General features: G+C 37.5%; 1 protein-coding gene across 2 annotated transcripts in view; it reads right to left on the bottom strand.

Moving 5' to 3' along the window:
- The window catches only part of LOC115217499 (protein kinase C and casein kinase substrate in neurons protein 1), a 241,944-nt gene that overhangs the window by 73,434 nt on the left and 152,924 nt on the right, over window positions 1–15,586 (bottom strand). For both annotated transcript variants that reach the window (XM_036507078.1, XM_029787212.2), the window contains exon 4: window positions 430–629. In XM_036507078.1, coding sequence (XP_036362971.1) covers window positions 430–629 — 200 coding nt within the window. The remainder of the gene's footprint in view (window positions 1–429; window positions 630–15,586) is intronic.

Below are 15,586 nucleotides of genomic sequence, written 5' to 3'. Positions count from 1 at the left end.
TTGGCTGTCACAGCCCATGTTTCACTGCCATGCAGCATGCTGTTCGCACACAGGTATCAAACAATCTGCCTTTCACTCTGAGAGAGAGAGAGAGAGGCCGTTTGTTCCCAGCAGGGGTAGGAGCTCTCTGAACTTTGCCCATCATAATCTTATTCTCACAGCTACGCTCTTGGAGCACCCACCTCCACTACTAACTTGGTCACCTAGGTAACAGAAGCTCTCTACTACCTCTAGCTTGACCCCCACTGGCCATTGAAGGAGTATATTTTCTGTCCATTTTCAGTGCTAATTGCACCTGTGCATCTTCCACATACAAAAGCTAGTTTCACTGTTAGCCTTCCTGTTGACAAATCAGATATAAACATCTCCAAATAAGATAAACGAGAGGAGATGAACTGAAAAAGAAAACTAAAAGAAGAAGAAATTTACCCTTCTGAAATTGTCTTCCTTATCTTTACATTCACGAAAATTCATCATAGTCCTGTGGTAGTTGTCTTTGTTCCATTGCTTAACTTGTAGATATACTTGAGTCATTAATCGTTCTGCTACTTCAGTATGTAGTTCACACAACTTGTCTGCTTCTGTTAAGACACTTCTCCATGCTGTCTGGGTGGTACCATATTCAGGACCTAGGAATGAAGAAAACATCAGGTTTTAATTAATGTTATAAAAAATACATTCAATTCTATAAGAGTGGATGAGAGAGAGAGAGAGAGAGAGAGGGAAGTTTCACTGAAATAAAAAGTTTGTCTTACAAATTATAAGATATTTGTTATCATCATCATCATTGTTTAAAGTCTGCTTTCCATGCTAGCATGGGTTGGACGATTTGACTGAGGTCTGGCGACCAGACTCTGATGTGGCAGAGTTTCTACAGCTGGATGCCCTTCCTAACGCCAACCACTCCGAGTGTGTAGTGGGTGCTTTTACGTGCCAGTTTGGTGGTACTGGCAACGGCCACGCCCAAATGGTGCTTTTTACGTGCCACCTGCACAGGAGCCAGTCCAGCAGCACTGGTGACAAACTCGCTCGAATGTTACAAGTGCTGGTAAGGTGACGCAGGTAACAATCACGCTCGAATGGTGCGGTTAATGTGCCATCAGCATGGAGGCCAGCTTGTTGCTCTGGCAACGATCTCACTCATATGGTACTCTTAGCGCTCCACTAGCAACGGATGTCAGTCACTGAGTTTGATTTCGACTTCGATTTTGATTATATAGTTATATAATTATAAGATATTCAGAATCTCTGTTATTTCATAAGGGTTGAGACAAAGACTAGAACAAGGTTTGAGAAAGAGGACTCTGCAATTTCTTGCAGAACAACTCACACAAGTGATTTGTTCACAGTGATCAAAATGTTTGTGCTGTACATTAGGTCCCTCCCGCCATCAAATCAATATTACCTGAACAGGTGCACAGTGTACCACACGTCAGGTGTTGAAGTGGTTGTAGAGCAACATGAGACGAAGTGGTTTGCTCAAGAACAAAAACCCAAAGCACTAGGCCAGGTGTCCTTGACACAACAAGATCATACCTTATGAAAAGGTGCAACGTTTATAAGTTATACTGTTTAGCCCCGAGTCAATTCTGAACCAGTAGACTTGTAATCAAAAGCATTTCAGCTATGATTATAGTATTTTTTCTTTTTACATTTATTCTTTTCAAAAGCAGTCAACTACATAGTTCAATGTGTTCTTTACTATTAAGATGGAACTCTGAGCACCTTTTCAAACTCCACCTGTCTAACACCCGTGGACATGTTTACAAAGTCAGAAAACAGCACAGCTCCCATGACTTTCGGAAACATTTTTTCATGCTAAGAGTTGCTGAAGTATGGAACAAACTGCCGGCATCAGTTGTTAGTTGTCGGAGCACTGCATCCTTCAAAACTTCCATGCTTCCTTAGATTCACCAACACTACACCAGATTTTCTCCCCTCCATACACACGCAAGCATGTATCTGACTCATACACTGTTCACTTTCCAGACATTTGTACATTACTGCATATGCTTTATATGCACATTTGACAAGTTGTGGTGCACCTGAGCACTGTATACAATAATTTCATTATTATTATTATAAGAATAAAATTTTGAGAGAAATTTAGCTACTATTTTTAGTAAGTCAAGCAATTATATGGAGGATCTCTTATTGGTATGTAACTTTTGCTTATTGCAGTATAGTTAGATAGTTGTTAGAATACAAGATTCTTAGTCTATGGGGTGTAAGCTAATTATGCGACCAGTCAGGAGCAATGTGTTGCCTCTTAAAACAAAGTACATCCTTGATTAGCTTCAAATCTACCTGTACGTAAGACAAACCTATCTAATGATGTTGTAGCACATGTCCTACGACCAGGTGCTTTTCTTGCTATCAACCCTTAATTGTTTATACAGCAGGGTAGTTTTGCATTCTACCAGTCATCACATGCTTGATGAGTTGCAGAGCATTTATTCCATTCAGAGAGTAGACAATATTACTGGTTTTCAGTCAGATGGTGCTAATTAACGATGACACACTGAAATGATATGCACACACACACACAGAGAATGGGCTTTCTTACAATTTCTGTCAAAAGCTTTCAGTCACAAGGCATTGGTTGAACTGAAGATATTTCAGCCTGTAGGGTTATGTAGTGTGACCAACCTGAAACCACATGGATTAATGCAAGCTTTGTAACCTCAAAGCCATGCCTGTGTCTGGGCCTATCACAGTCAGACCAGCACCTATACATCCTCCTCCTTTTTGATGTCTGTCTTCTTTGCTTACATGGATGGTTCAAAAGACTGCATTACACTCCAGCGTTCGTTTTTGCTTGGTTTCTACAGCTAGATGCTGTCCTAATAATGCCAACCACTTTACAGTTTGTACTGGAGGGAGAGAGGCAGCTTTACATAAGATGGTGAAAAGTTAGAGTATCAAGGAAGAGGCCCAGAACAGGTTATTTGCGTAGAGCAGGGGGTTCTCAATCAATTTTTTAATCTATGAACCCCTTTGATTACTATTTTATTCTGATGGACCCCCATAGCCATTCAATGTTTAAAAACTAGTTCTATAGACTTTTTTCAAAAGTCCTATTTTGTTATTCACACATTAACCCTTTAGTGTTTAAACTGACCATATCAGGCCAAAATTGTCTTCCTGTTTTATGCTCAAACCAGCCAGCTCTGACCTCTCACACCTACCCTACTAAGTCATTCTAAAAATAAACAGGGACATCATCAATATCCCAGAGTTACAAGATGCTGTACAATTAATTAAAAATAATGTAATTAAACAGGCTTTACATTTGACAGAGTAATCTGAATGCTAAAGGCTTAATTTGTGCAGGTTGAATACGTGAAATGTTAGGGAAATAAACCAAGCTGCTTCTTGAAATACAGACCAATACATACACTTAAAGCAAAATTTTTTTAGGGGCCCTTCAAATACTAGTGTGCCCCCCAATTTACTATTTTGTTGTGTGGACCCCAGTTGAGAAGCCTTGCTGTAGAGAAAAGAGATACATGTTTGTTCACATTATGCAAGAGCAGATAGGAGTAATCAGTGTGGAACTGGAAATATATAAAGAGTAAATATATTTTTTTTTAAATATTCATTTCTAAAGATGGTTAATAACCTGAAAACTTATAATATTTGTTAACCAATGTCAGGTTACTGAACGAAAACAGTAATTTCTCGGAAAACATGAGAGACCACAGTGTAATAATAGCCTTCATTGATACATAGTTGACCAGCTGTGTCTTCAGACTTATTCACTTTGTGGTTCTGGCAAGACATCAGCTTCTGGTAAGAATAATGGGAGAAGGTTATGAGTCCATGCAAACAATATCTTGCACAAAAACTAAATATAATAGGGAAAAAAAAAGCATTGTTGATCTAACCTAGAATTCTGTCAGCTTTGGTAGATTATTGTTATTTCTGATGTATATAATCGAACAGGGTATTGAAAGTGGATTATATATTGTGCTCTATATGTGCAATTGAAATTCACCTCTCAACAGTCTATTATGACAATGTGCATAATATTTATAATGCATATATGAGGTCGAAACACTGCCTGACTATACGTTAATGACCTTCTGAGTAAGCACAGGTAGGGGCTCGATATATTTATAACAACCCTGCCCAGTGTGTCCTCCTTTTAACAAGGTGGTGAGATACAGGCAGAATGAGATTAGGTTTGCTATTTCTAGCACACTGAACAACTACGTAGTGGCTGTTGTTTAACCACAAATCAACACTGATTCATCAGACCTATGATAAAAAGTATTCCAGCCATGACCATCCCAACTTTTGTATATTTAAGACTACATTGTCCAATGTGTCCTTTCTTACAAAATAGCAGTTTCCTTGATTGATTTGCAGTGAGTTCCTATAATTCAAAGTATTTTGTGTACAAAAGGTGGTGCTCCAGCATGGCCACAGTCAAAATGACTGAAACAAGTATACAAGAGTGCAGGTGGCACATAAAAAGCACCCACTACACTCTCGGAGTGGTTGGCGTTAGGAAGGGCATCCAGCTGTAGAAACACTGCCAGATCAGACTGGAGTCTGGTTCGCCAGACCTCAGTCAAATCGCCCAACCCATGCTAGCATGGAAAGCGGACGTTAAACGATGATGATGAATGGATGTACCTCGTACAACATTTGCCAATGTGTCTCTTTTCTTTTCTTTTAAGACAGTAAGGTTGGCTGCTATTTCTAGCAAGATGAATGACCACCAAGCTTACAGCTTTTAGCGGTCTTAGTTGCTATCGATAAATCCCATGATGACAAAATACGATGCATTTGTTAAGTGCTCCTTATTACATAGTTTTATTGCTAAACATTTTCTTGACCAATATAAGTTAGGTCGGTAATCAATAAGATGGATGAGATCAAAGCAAGGCGAATTTCACAGTGAAACATGAAACAGCTGTGTGATTTTCTTTGCCGATACATGGCTAATCACCTGCATCGTTGTCAGATCAATCACTGTTTTTAGTGTACCAACTGGAATCTGATTGAACAGAGAACTAGATAAACACACAGACAGACATTAAAGGAATTAGTATATTGAGGATGCGATATCAATTTATTCATCTGAAAGTAAAGAAACAGATCAGAATACTTAGCTGACTTCAGCTTGCTGTGCTTTTAGTCCCTACAAGGTGGATCAACCTGCTGGAAATAGCAACTAAATCTCCATCAAATCTCACTGTACCAAAGTAACCTTTTAGCATTTAAACTGGATGTGTCCGGTCCTAATATTCAACCTGTTTGCGTTGAAACTGGCCACATCTGGCTTCTTGCGTGTACCCTACACTGCTTGCATAACACAGACATTTGATTATAACTATCCCTTCATGTCAAGACAAGGAGAGAGCAACAAACAACCACAGGTTGTAAAAACAACAAAAAACAATAAACACACACACGGAAGTTTCTTTCAGTCTCCATCTACCCTAAATTCACTCACAAGGCTTTTGTTGGCCTGAGGTAAAAGCCACTATAAGGCGGCGAGTTGGCAGAAGTGTTAGCACGTTGGCCGAAATGCTTAGCGGTATTTCATCTGCCATTACGTTCTGAGTTCAAATTCTGCCGAGGTCGACTTTGCCTTTCATCCTTCCAGGGTCAATAAATTAAGTACCAGTTACACACTGGGGTCGATATAATCGACTTAATCCGTTTGTCTGTCCTTGTTTGTCCCCTCTGTGTTTAGCCCCTTGTGGGTAGTAAAGAAATATATAGTAAAAGCCACTTGCCCAAGGTGCTATACAGTAGGACTGAACCCAGAGCCATGTGGTTCGTAAGCAGACTTCTAATCAGACAGCTACTCCTGTACCTTCACACACACACACACACACACACACACACACACACACACACATCTATGGCTTAGTGGTTAGGGTATCAGGATCATGAGCATATGGTAGAGGGTTCAATCCCTGGTTCAAATGACACACTGTTTCCTTCAGTAAGGCACTTCATTTCCTGCTGCTTTAGTTTATCAAGCTAAAAATGAGTACCGGCCAGAGTACCATTGGCGACTGGTATGACCTTCCCTCCAACGTCCCATCATGGATATTCTGCTGGGTTAGAGTAGGAATGACTGCGGGATTGTTAGTGTCCGCTTGCGACTACGTGGCTGCCTGAAACATACAGTCATGCTGAAACAATTAGCTAAGACAGTATGAGTACAGTTGATTAACAGAGGGAAACCAGAAAACAAAAATAAGCTTATTTTGAGAATATTCATGTGAGTGATTCAACTCAGTAAATCTGTTCCAATTCAGTGAATTCACTAAACTGCTTTTGTGCACAGAGTCTTTTGTATAGTTCATTGTTTGTATTGTAGTCTTACATATTTTTGATAAGATCAGGACAGCTCTTTTTTTTTTTTTTAACCTTTTTTGTTGTGCTGGTTTTGTTCTTTTTTTATACAGTCAATCTTCATCATATTTCATTAGCACTGATTAAATACACAACTTGATAGGTGCTCTGAGATTGTGACAATCACCCATCCTCCCCAGCTACAGCATTGATATAATATATTTTGGCTAGACTTTCTCAACAGATTCTTTAACAAGGTAAACACTTCAAAAACATGGGTTGAGAGATAATCTATTTGTAAATGTTTGAGTTAAAGAGCTTATTAACACACACACCCACACAATTCAAAAATAAAGAAAACACAAAGATGTGATGAAAGAACAAGAAACAGAGTGTATTCGGTTCATGCCCAGGAAAAATGAAAGAGAGCTTTAATGTTCCGAGTCTATATATTTCCACAGAAAGGATAGATGGAGCAAAGACATATCTATTATATAAAATAGGCCTGTGTGTGTGCATGTGTGTGTATTTGGTTTTCAAGCAAAAATAGCTGCATGGATTGGTTCCATACTTGGGGTGCATGAATAAGTTGACCTCAGATGCATAATAGGGTCATCATTTATTTTTTTTATTAGAACTAAATAAAATAAATAAAAAGTACCATCCGAATGTGGCCGATGCTAGTACCCCATGCGGGTGGCACATAAAAAGCACTATCCAAATGTGATTGATCCTAGGCCTGCCTGCCTGACTGGCTCCTGTGCTGGTAGCATGTAAAAAGCACCCACTACACTCTTGGAGTGGTTGGCATTAGGAAAGGCATCCAGCTGTAGAAACATTGCCAGATCAGACTGGAGCCTGATGCAGCCACTGGCTCCCCAGACCTCAGTCAAACCGTCCAACCCATGCCAGCATGGAAAATGGACAATAATTGATGATGATGAATATCGTTTTATATATACGATTCACTTCTTTAGAAAGAGTTTTTCAAAGTCAACTTCCAATATTGACGTAGCAACAGGTTTTTTCAATGTCTACTTCCGGTATTGACACAGCAACTACAGCCACCTAGATACGCACACGCATGTATAATCACTTCTTTTTCATTTCAGAACCTGTGTGTTCTTGAGTATCAAAAGTAAGTATTGCTTTCTGAGAAATACACTAATCTTACGCTACAAGCTGCAAAACAGTATTGTGTTATGGTTATGAGTTTACAACCAGAGTGAAACCGGGTCCTTCTGCATGTGTGTGCGTGTGTGTATGTATATATATATAACGGGAAAGTTTACAAAAATAAACAAAAGACGAAGGCAGGTGGAGTACAAACAAACAAATGTATTAGTATAGCGCTCAGGAATAGAAATAGAAAAAGTCTTTTACGTTTCGAGCCTATGCTCTTCGACAGAAAGATACACAGAAAAAACAAGGAGAGAAACACGGAGAGAAAAAAAAGGAGAGAAAAAATGTGTGTAGGAGCTAATGATCTATCTTATATATACAGAATACAATTAAGATTCAGTTGGATTAGGTACTTAAATTGAGGTACCTTGTTAGGTCTGAGTAACAAGCATACTCCTCTATGTTTGAAGATAATAAATTCATCTGATGGAAATGGTTTCTTACCAATGATTCAGATGAATTAGGTACTTAAGACGAGGCACTAGAATTTAGTATGGTATTATTCATACAGTTTCAAAATAAGGTGATTAAAATCAAAATAAGCAACAAGGATATCCAGAGGTAATGCAATACGATTGTTTCAAGCGACTCCATTTAATTGAACAATGCAACCATTACATCAATTTAAATGCAGAGCAATCCTCAGCTGCATAAAGACATAGAATTAAATTAAATTAAAACAGATGGACACATTAGTGCGATTTTACCTAAAACCTCCAAGAAGGTAAGGAGATAGACAAAGATTATACTGTCTTCACTTCAGCATAGAAGCTACTCTCTATATATATATGTATGTATATGAAACAAAATTTCAGTGTATAAACTTACAATGATTAATTGAAAGTTGTTAGTAGTGCTAGGAGATTAAGAACAATTAATCCACAGAATCACCATTTCTCAGACTGCTGAGATCATCTTTCAACACACACACACACATCTACAAGGCACAGACATGGATGTGTGGCACCTTGTACACGTGTCTTCTAATAGTCTTGAGCTGAAGTGTGAAGCATGTGTATGTGTATACATACATACATACACACGCAGACAAAACTAGGAATCATTATTTTTAAACCTGGGGTAATCCTATTCTCGTCAATTAGGCTACTAAAGTAGGTAATCTAAGAACAAGACACCTGGTAACGGTGACTGAAGATCAAGCTGAATGGAATGTAAAGAGGAACACTTTCATCCCCGCAAAAATAGAGATTAACAGTCTGAAAAATCACACTATCTCTTACTGCCAACACTCAACCCTGATGTTGAGACAACATCCTTATTTCCTATTAGCAACAGAGGTTCAGAGCAAATTCTCACTTGTTACAAGTCCTTCTGAACTAGTTCTAAACGGAAGAAATTCACTGAGTAAAGCCATCTGTACTGTTATATCATCATCATCATCATCATCATTATTGTTGTTATTATTATTATTGAGAGCTAAAGAAAACAAATATCAAGACTCCAATGTGTATCTTTCTAAAAAGGAACTGTTTGCAGATGTTCGTTTCACAAGTAGATGACAAAGAGTTGATTACTAACGTTTCAAACACACACTAACTGCGTAAAGAATCTGTAGGCATATACTTATATATATATATATATATATATATATATATATATATATATATATATATATATATATATAGCAACTCTAGGCTAGTAACTAACTTTCGGTTAAAGAGAAAGGAAAATACAGATATATTCTAACAGCAATCAGGTGCTACATATTCATAAAATATTCTAATATGTTCACTGAAAACGTTTGTATATGTATATATATATATATATATAATTAGTAGTATGCCCAACACACATTGCTAGGGAGTTTAGGGGTTGGAAATCATTTCCCTATTATACACACGTGCACACACATAAATACATTCTTCAAGCAGCTGCAACCAAGCTGTGTAAAGCTGCCTTGCTGCTTCCTTCTCTGCTAAAGTTCCTGGCACTCATAGAATGTCTGCGAGGGACTTCAGCAGAGAGGGGATGTCTTAACCTTGCCATGAAAAAAAACCTCAAAAAACACTGAATACACCCTGTAAAACTGTTGGCCCCAGGAAAAGCATCTAACTGTATAGACCATGCAAAAGCAGATGCTACAGCATGATGCAGTCCTCAGCCTTGTTGGACTGGATCCTGTCAAACTACTTAACCTATGCCAGCATAGATGAGACATTAAAGGATAAGAATGACTATATAATAAATATTATGCCAGTGTTATGATAGAATGCACCGAGTCCATACTGTAAAGTTCTTGGTGAAAAGAAGAACATCCAGATATAAAAGACAAGCTTGGCATGACAGATGTACCTTAAAACCAAACCTGTGCAACCCATGCCAGTATATGGTAAACTGGACATCAAATGACTATATTATATATTTTATATATACACACACACACATACATACATACACACATGGTCAAATGTAAAAGTAATTCTTATAACATTTCATAAGGCTTCATTGGAGGGAAGGGCGAAAGTTACACTTGGACATGAGACCAAACTCGAATGCTTTCAACTAAGTGTATTCTGCTAAAGACATCCAAAATGCTAAACAATGGTCTTAAACTGAGCAACAGCTTAAACACAATACTTAAGATGGCCCTCTGTGACGGGTGAATTTGATGCCATTAACATGTTGTTTAAGATGTTGCAAGTCAACAACACCTGCACAAAAGATGAGCAGAGAGAGAGAAAGAAGATTCCTAAGGGATGATGTTCTGGGAAGGAAGCACCGAGTATAGTAGTGGGGTTGGGTTCAACAAGAGTGATGAGAGGTGGCGAGATGAGTGGGTCGGGAATGCGTGAGTAAAGAGAGTAAGAGACCAGCCAGCTCTAAGGAACAGAGGTCATTGAAGTAGTGATAGAGGTTGCATGTCCATGGGTCAGTAGTCGGAGTATTTATTAGTGACTGAATACTAGTCAGGTAACTGGCCCTTCTCTGGATGCATTCCAGAGTAACAGTGTGTAGCAACAGCCCAGCCCAAGATGTGGGCACAGTACTCCATAGTGGGCTTCGCACGAGCCCCATAGGATGACAGAAACCATCAATTGGCTGAAATAGTTTTGGGGATGGGGTCTTAGCTAGGCTAATGATGTGTTTTCACCAGTAGAGATTCTTGGTGATGACGTGAGGGCCAGTATTTGGAGTGATTGTAAAGTCTCTAGCTATCACTAACCTCTAGGGGTAGGTGGGCAAGGTAATATTTTATTAATGAATAGGACTTGAATTTTTTTTTTTAACTGTTAAAAGAAACGAGGTCAGTAAGGCTCTACAAAAGGATGCTCTCAAGGTCACCGTTTATGGAAATCAATTCAAGTTTGACATACAGGGACTAGATAGCATGTAGATGATGCATGGTTGGGGAAAGTCGGAGAGGAATGAAGGGCTGTATAATGTAAATAAGTAAGAGAGTTGATGGGCGTGGCAGCAAAAACAAAACAAAAAAAAAAAAAGAGAGAGAAACAAATAAGAAATAACAAACATTCTGTTTAAAAATGCAAGGAAATAATAAAAGGAAACAAAGGCTGTGCTAGCAAATAATAGACTCATCTCATTTAGTGAATGCAAGTTTCAAAATATTGCCAAAAGTCTTAATGTAAAAGTTCAATGAATATGAGCAATTTGTTAGAAGCAAACCAGTTTGACTTCTCGAGAAATAGATTGAGTAAAGATACAATTTTTATCAAACACAAAGTAATTGAAATACAAAAATACGTAGAACTGGCTTTAGTAAAAAGACGAGAAACAAACGAAACATCAATACTATCAATTGACTCGTTCTGGGTTTGGAAATAAGACTAACAACATCTAAAATCATTACTCTACTTAAAACCTCATGAACATTTATGAATGCCAGCAAAAATGCATTCTGCTGACCAGTTCCTGTTGAACAGTGAATTTCGTAAGGACAATCAATAAAAATATAATCTTTGTCCTACATTAGAGCTAAACAGAAAACTTCTAATAAGCTAATTAATGATTCAATGTTATTCATTTATAGTAAACTTCTAATAGCAGAAATGTGAATTCTTCTGAATTTAGAGGGGAGAATTAAAATTACTTCCTGGATTTACATCTGAGTTTGCTGTCCCCAATCCTTTTTCCTTTCTTTTCTTTATTTTAAGGTCAAGGGGAAGATAACTGGGTGTTTAAATATGACTTGTTAAAAACTTGAAACAGGTGTGGCTGTGTGGTAAGAAATTTGTTTCCCAACCACATGGTTCCGAGTTCAGTCCCACTACATGGCACTTTGGGCCAAGTGAATCAGGTAGATGGAAACTGAAAGAAGCTCGTCATATATATATAGTTAACCCAAACATGAAAACACAAAGAGAAAACACAACAATGCGAGGACGTGGAACAAGTATAGTATTATTGGACGCTCAGGAAAGAAGGAGGGTTTAATGTTTCGAGCAGAGCTCTTCGTCAGAAACATAGGAAAAGGAAAAATCCAAAGAAGGGAGCACCACCTTAAGGGGGTTTAGTCAAACAAATCAACTCCAGAACTTATTCTTATATAATTCGCCATAATTTTTATATATAATTTAAAATAGGATAAAATCTTTATAAGAATTTATCAAGTAGTCAGCATGAAAACCTCACAAGGAAAAATTTATAATTATTCCCTTTAAATATATTTATTTATATTAAAGGCATTACTACACGTAAAGTCAAAACTACCATAATAAATACACAGTGTACTGAAGGTGAGGGAATGCAATCTCTTAAAGACAACCACTTAAAAACAGATTCAGCCACATATCATATGATTTCATAGTTAGTGTACATAATCCACAAAACAGGCTCTACACTGTTCTCACATGTATTGAGCACCCCATATTTTAATACTTTATATATAGAGAGAGGGAGGGGTAGAGACGTGTATATTTGTATTGTGTATGTATGTATGTATGTGTGTGTGTGTGTATATATATATATATATATATATATATAGACAGAGAGAGGGAGGGAGAGAGAGAGATAATCATATGGATTATTCAATACAATATGCAATAGTTAGTCTGTTAATGATTATTGGGTTGTTTTTTCTTAACTCAGGACAATTACTTTAATGTTTTCATTTTCAAGACACACAAAGTGGCTTATTGAAAATAACTGCATTGCGAGAGGATAATGGCCAGGACAGGATCTAGCAGTATTTGGAAAGCAAAAAAATTTAGTGCACTTTCATATTTTCTTCTTGTTTCCATACAGAGTAATCAACAATATTAGAGAGATAGGCTCTTAACACTAGCCAGTCCAGCCAGTTTTGCAATCAGTTCTTATAACTAGGTGAGCAACTTCGTTAAGGCTAACACTTCAGCTGGTTATATTGTCATTAAGTCGGGAAATGTGTATTTTTCACATAGTTACTTGGGCATTTAGTTAAGTTAAAGTATGAAGCAGAGGGTAGTGTACCAATGAAGGGTATTATGGATGGGTTTTGAAAGTGGATTTAGAAGCAAACTAGCAGCATCACCCGGCGTTGCTCGGGTTTGTTTTGACCCTTTAGAATTGGAATTTTTGAAAATGTTGCATTATGTAGCTTGTTATTCTCTTTAAGTGAGCATTTTTCTGGTTGAAATACACCGAAAAATGGCGACACAGCAGTAAAGAAATCGTAAAAAATAGGGATTTTCATAGAAAAAATGCACCTTTTTGATGTAAATAATTTTTGGTATTAACAGGGTCCGACTTGAATTTTTTTCTTCTATGGAAGGAAGAGCAAGCCTTCTTCTATCATACTCTCAATTTTGGTCAACTTGTGCCGCAGGGTCTCGGAGGAGATAGTGTTAGTTGAAGGCTACAAGACCTGCCATACACACACAGACAACTTCAGCTTTATATATAGAGAGATTAGATGGTGAAATGCTGTCCTGGATACCAAGAATAGAGTTGATTTGGTGGAGTGATGTGAGGTGAGGTGAGAACAGAAAGAAAGAAAAAGATAGAATAAATTTGGAACCAAAACCACTTGGTAAAAGAGCAGATTGCCTAATCATAGTGAAGAAGTATTGGCGAAAATTATCTGTTAATCTTGCAATAAAATGCTTTTCTATAAGATTGGCCAAAGCCTTGTGATTGGATTTGATAGATGGAAACTGAAAGAAGCCCATTGTATATGTGTAAGTGTCCTTATGCTTGCCCCCCCCTCAGCACTTCTCGACAACCAGTGTTGGTTTGTTTACCTCCCCATGAGTTAAGAGTTTCAGCAAAAGAGACCTATAGGTTAAGCATGAGACCATTTTTTTAAAGGTCTCAAGTAAGTACTGGAGTTGATTTGTTTGATGAAACCTTTAAAGACAGTGGCCCCAGCATGGCCACAGTCCAATGATTGAAGCTAGTGAAAGACAGAAGATATACTCAGGGGGCGAGCTGGCAGAAACGTTAGCACGCCGGACGAAATGCGTAGCCAGATTTCGTCTGTCGTTATGTTCTGAGTTCAAATTCCGCCAAGGTCGACTTTGCCTTTCATCCTCTCGGGATCGATAAATTAAGTACCAGTTACGCACTGAGGTCGATGTAATCGACTTGATCCGTTTGTCTGTCCTTGTTTGTCCCCTCTGTGTTTAGCCCCTTGTGTGTAGTAAAGAAATAGATATACTCAGAGGGAGTTATATCTATTAGGTGATTTTTATTAACTGAACAAAATGACCAATTATATTAAGATGGAAAAAAAAAAAGTTATAAACAAATATTATTACTATTTTATAAAAACAGACAAAGCAATAATGAATACCGATAATATTTTAGGGAAAATATCAAACATCAGAAAGAAAGTAAGATATTGAATGAAAAAATATTTTCAGTTCTTTTACCAGCTTCCCCTTCTGTTTAAACTGGTAGGAACTGTTATAGACCTCATCATAAAATAATTTTTAGAATTCTATAAAAAACTTACTTTGTATACTATTAAATCTATATTGTAATTCCAATAATGTAACATTACCAACTAGTGTTGTTAATAATACAGACAAACATGACTATCTTAAATGTATTGAAAATGATGATAAAATACAGTAAAAATATAGAAAATAAAGTTAATTTTTTTTTTATATATTTACATATTGTAGTAGACTTCGCATAGTACAATCTTAACATTTTTTTTAAAAAATGGTTTTTGATTCAATATTTGCATTAACAGCATACAAAGTGAAAACTGCCAATTCTAGAGAAATGATCACACGGCAATGCTGAGCAGGCAGGAGTTATACAGGTGCTATTTAATTTAATAATAGACTTTTAGTGAAAATTTTCTTCTCAAAAAGATTTCCTTGTTTGCACATATTTTCTGTATGCAGTTCCAAATTATTCTTGCTTCTAGTTATACATACTACCAACCAGAGTTGTCCTCCAGAAAAGACAGGAAAAATAATTCGTCTTGTCAAAATTAGAACATAGGCGCAGGAGTCGCTGTGTGGTAAGTAGCTTGCTTACCAACCACATGGTTTCGGGTTCAGTCCCACTGCATGGCACCTTGGGCAAGTGTCTTCTACTATAGCCTCGGGCCGACCAAAGCCTTGTGAGTGGATTTGGTTGATGGAAACTGAAAGAAGCCCATCGTATATATATATATAATATATATATATATATATATATATACACACATATATATGTGTGTTTGTGTGTGTGTCCTCCAACATCGCTTGACAACCGATGCTGGTGTGTTTACATCCCCATAACTTCGCGGTTTGGCAAAAGAGACCGATAGAATAAGTACTAAGCTTCCAAAGAATAAGTCCTGGGGCCGATTAGCTCGACTAAAGGCAGTGCTCCAGCATGGCTGCAGTCAAATGACTGAAACAAATAAAAAAAAAGAAAAGAAAGAATATACAACACAGACATAGCTGTGTGCTTAAGAAGTTCACTTCTAAACCTCATGGTTTCGGGTTCAGCCACACTGTGTGGTAACATGGGCAAGTGTTTTCTACTATAGCCCTAGGCCAACCAAAGCCTTGTAAGTGGAATTGATAGATGGAAACTAAAAGAAGCCCATCATGTGTGTGCATGTGTGTGTACATCATTGTCTTGACATTGTGTAAGTGTACAAAAATGAGTGTACCTTCACATAATCAAC

This window comes from Octopus sinensis, linkage group LG11, assembly GCF_006345805.1.
Source record: "Octopus sinensis linkage group LG11, ASM634580v1, whole genome shotgun sequence".
Taxonomy (NCBI): domain Eukaryota; kingdom Metazoa; phylum Mollusca; class Cephalopoda; order Octopoda; family Octopodidae; genus Octopus; species Octopus sinensis.
This window is presented reverse-complemented; position numbering and strand designations above follow the sequence as displayed.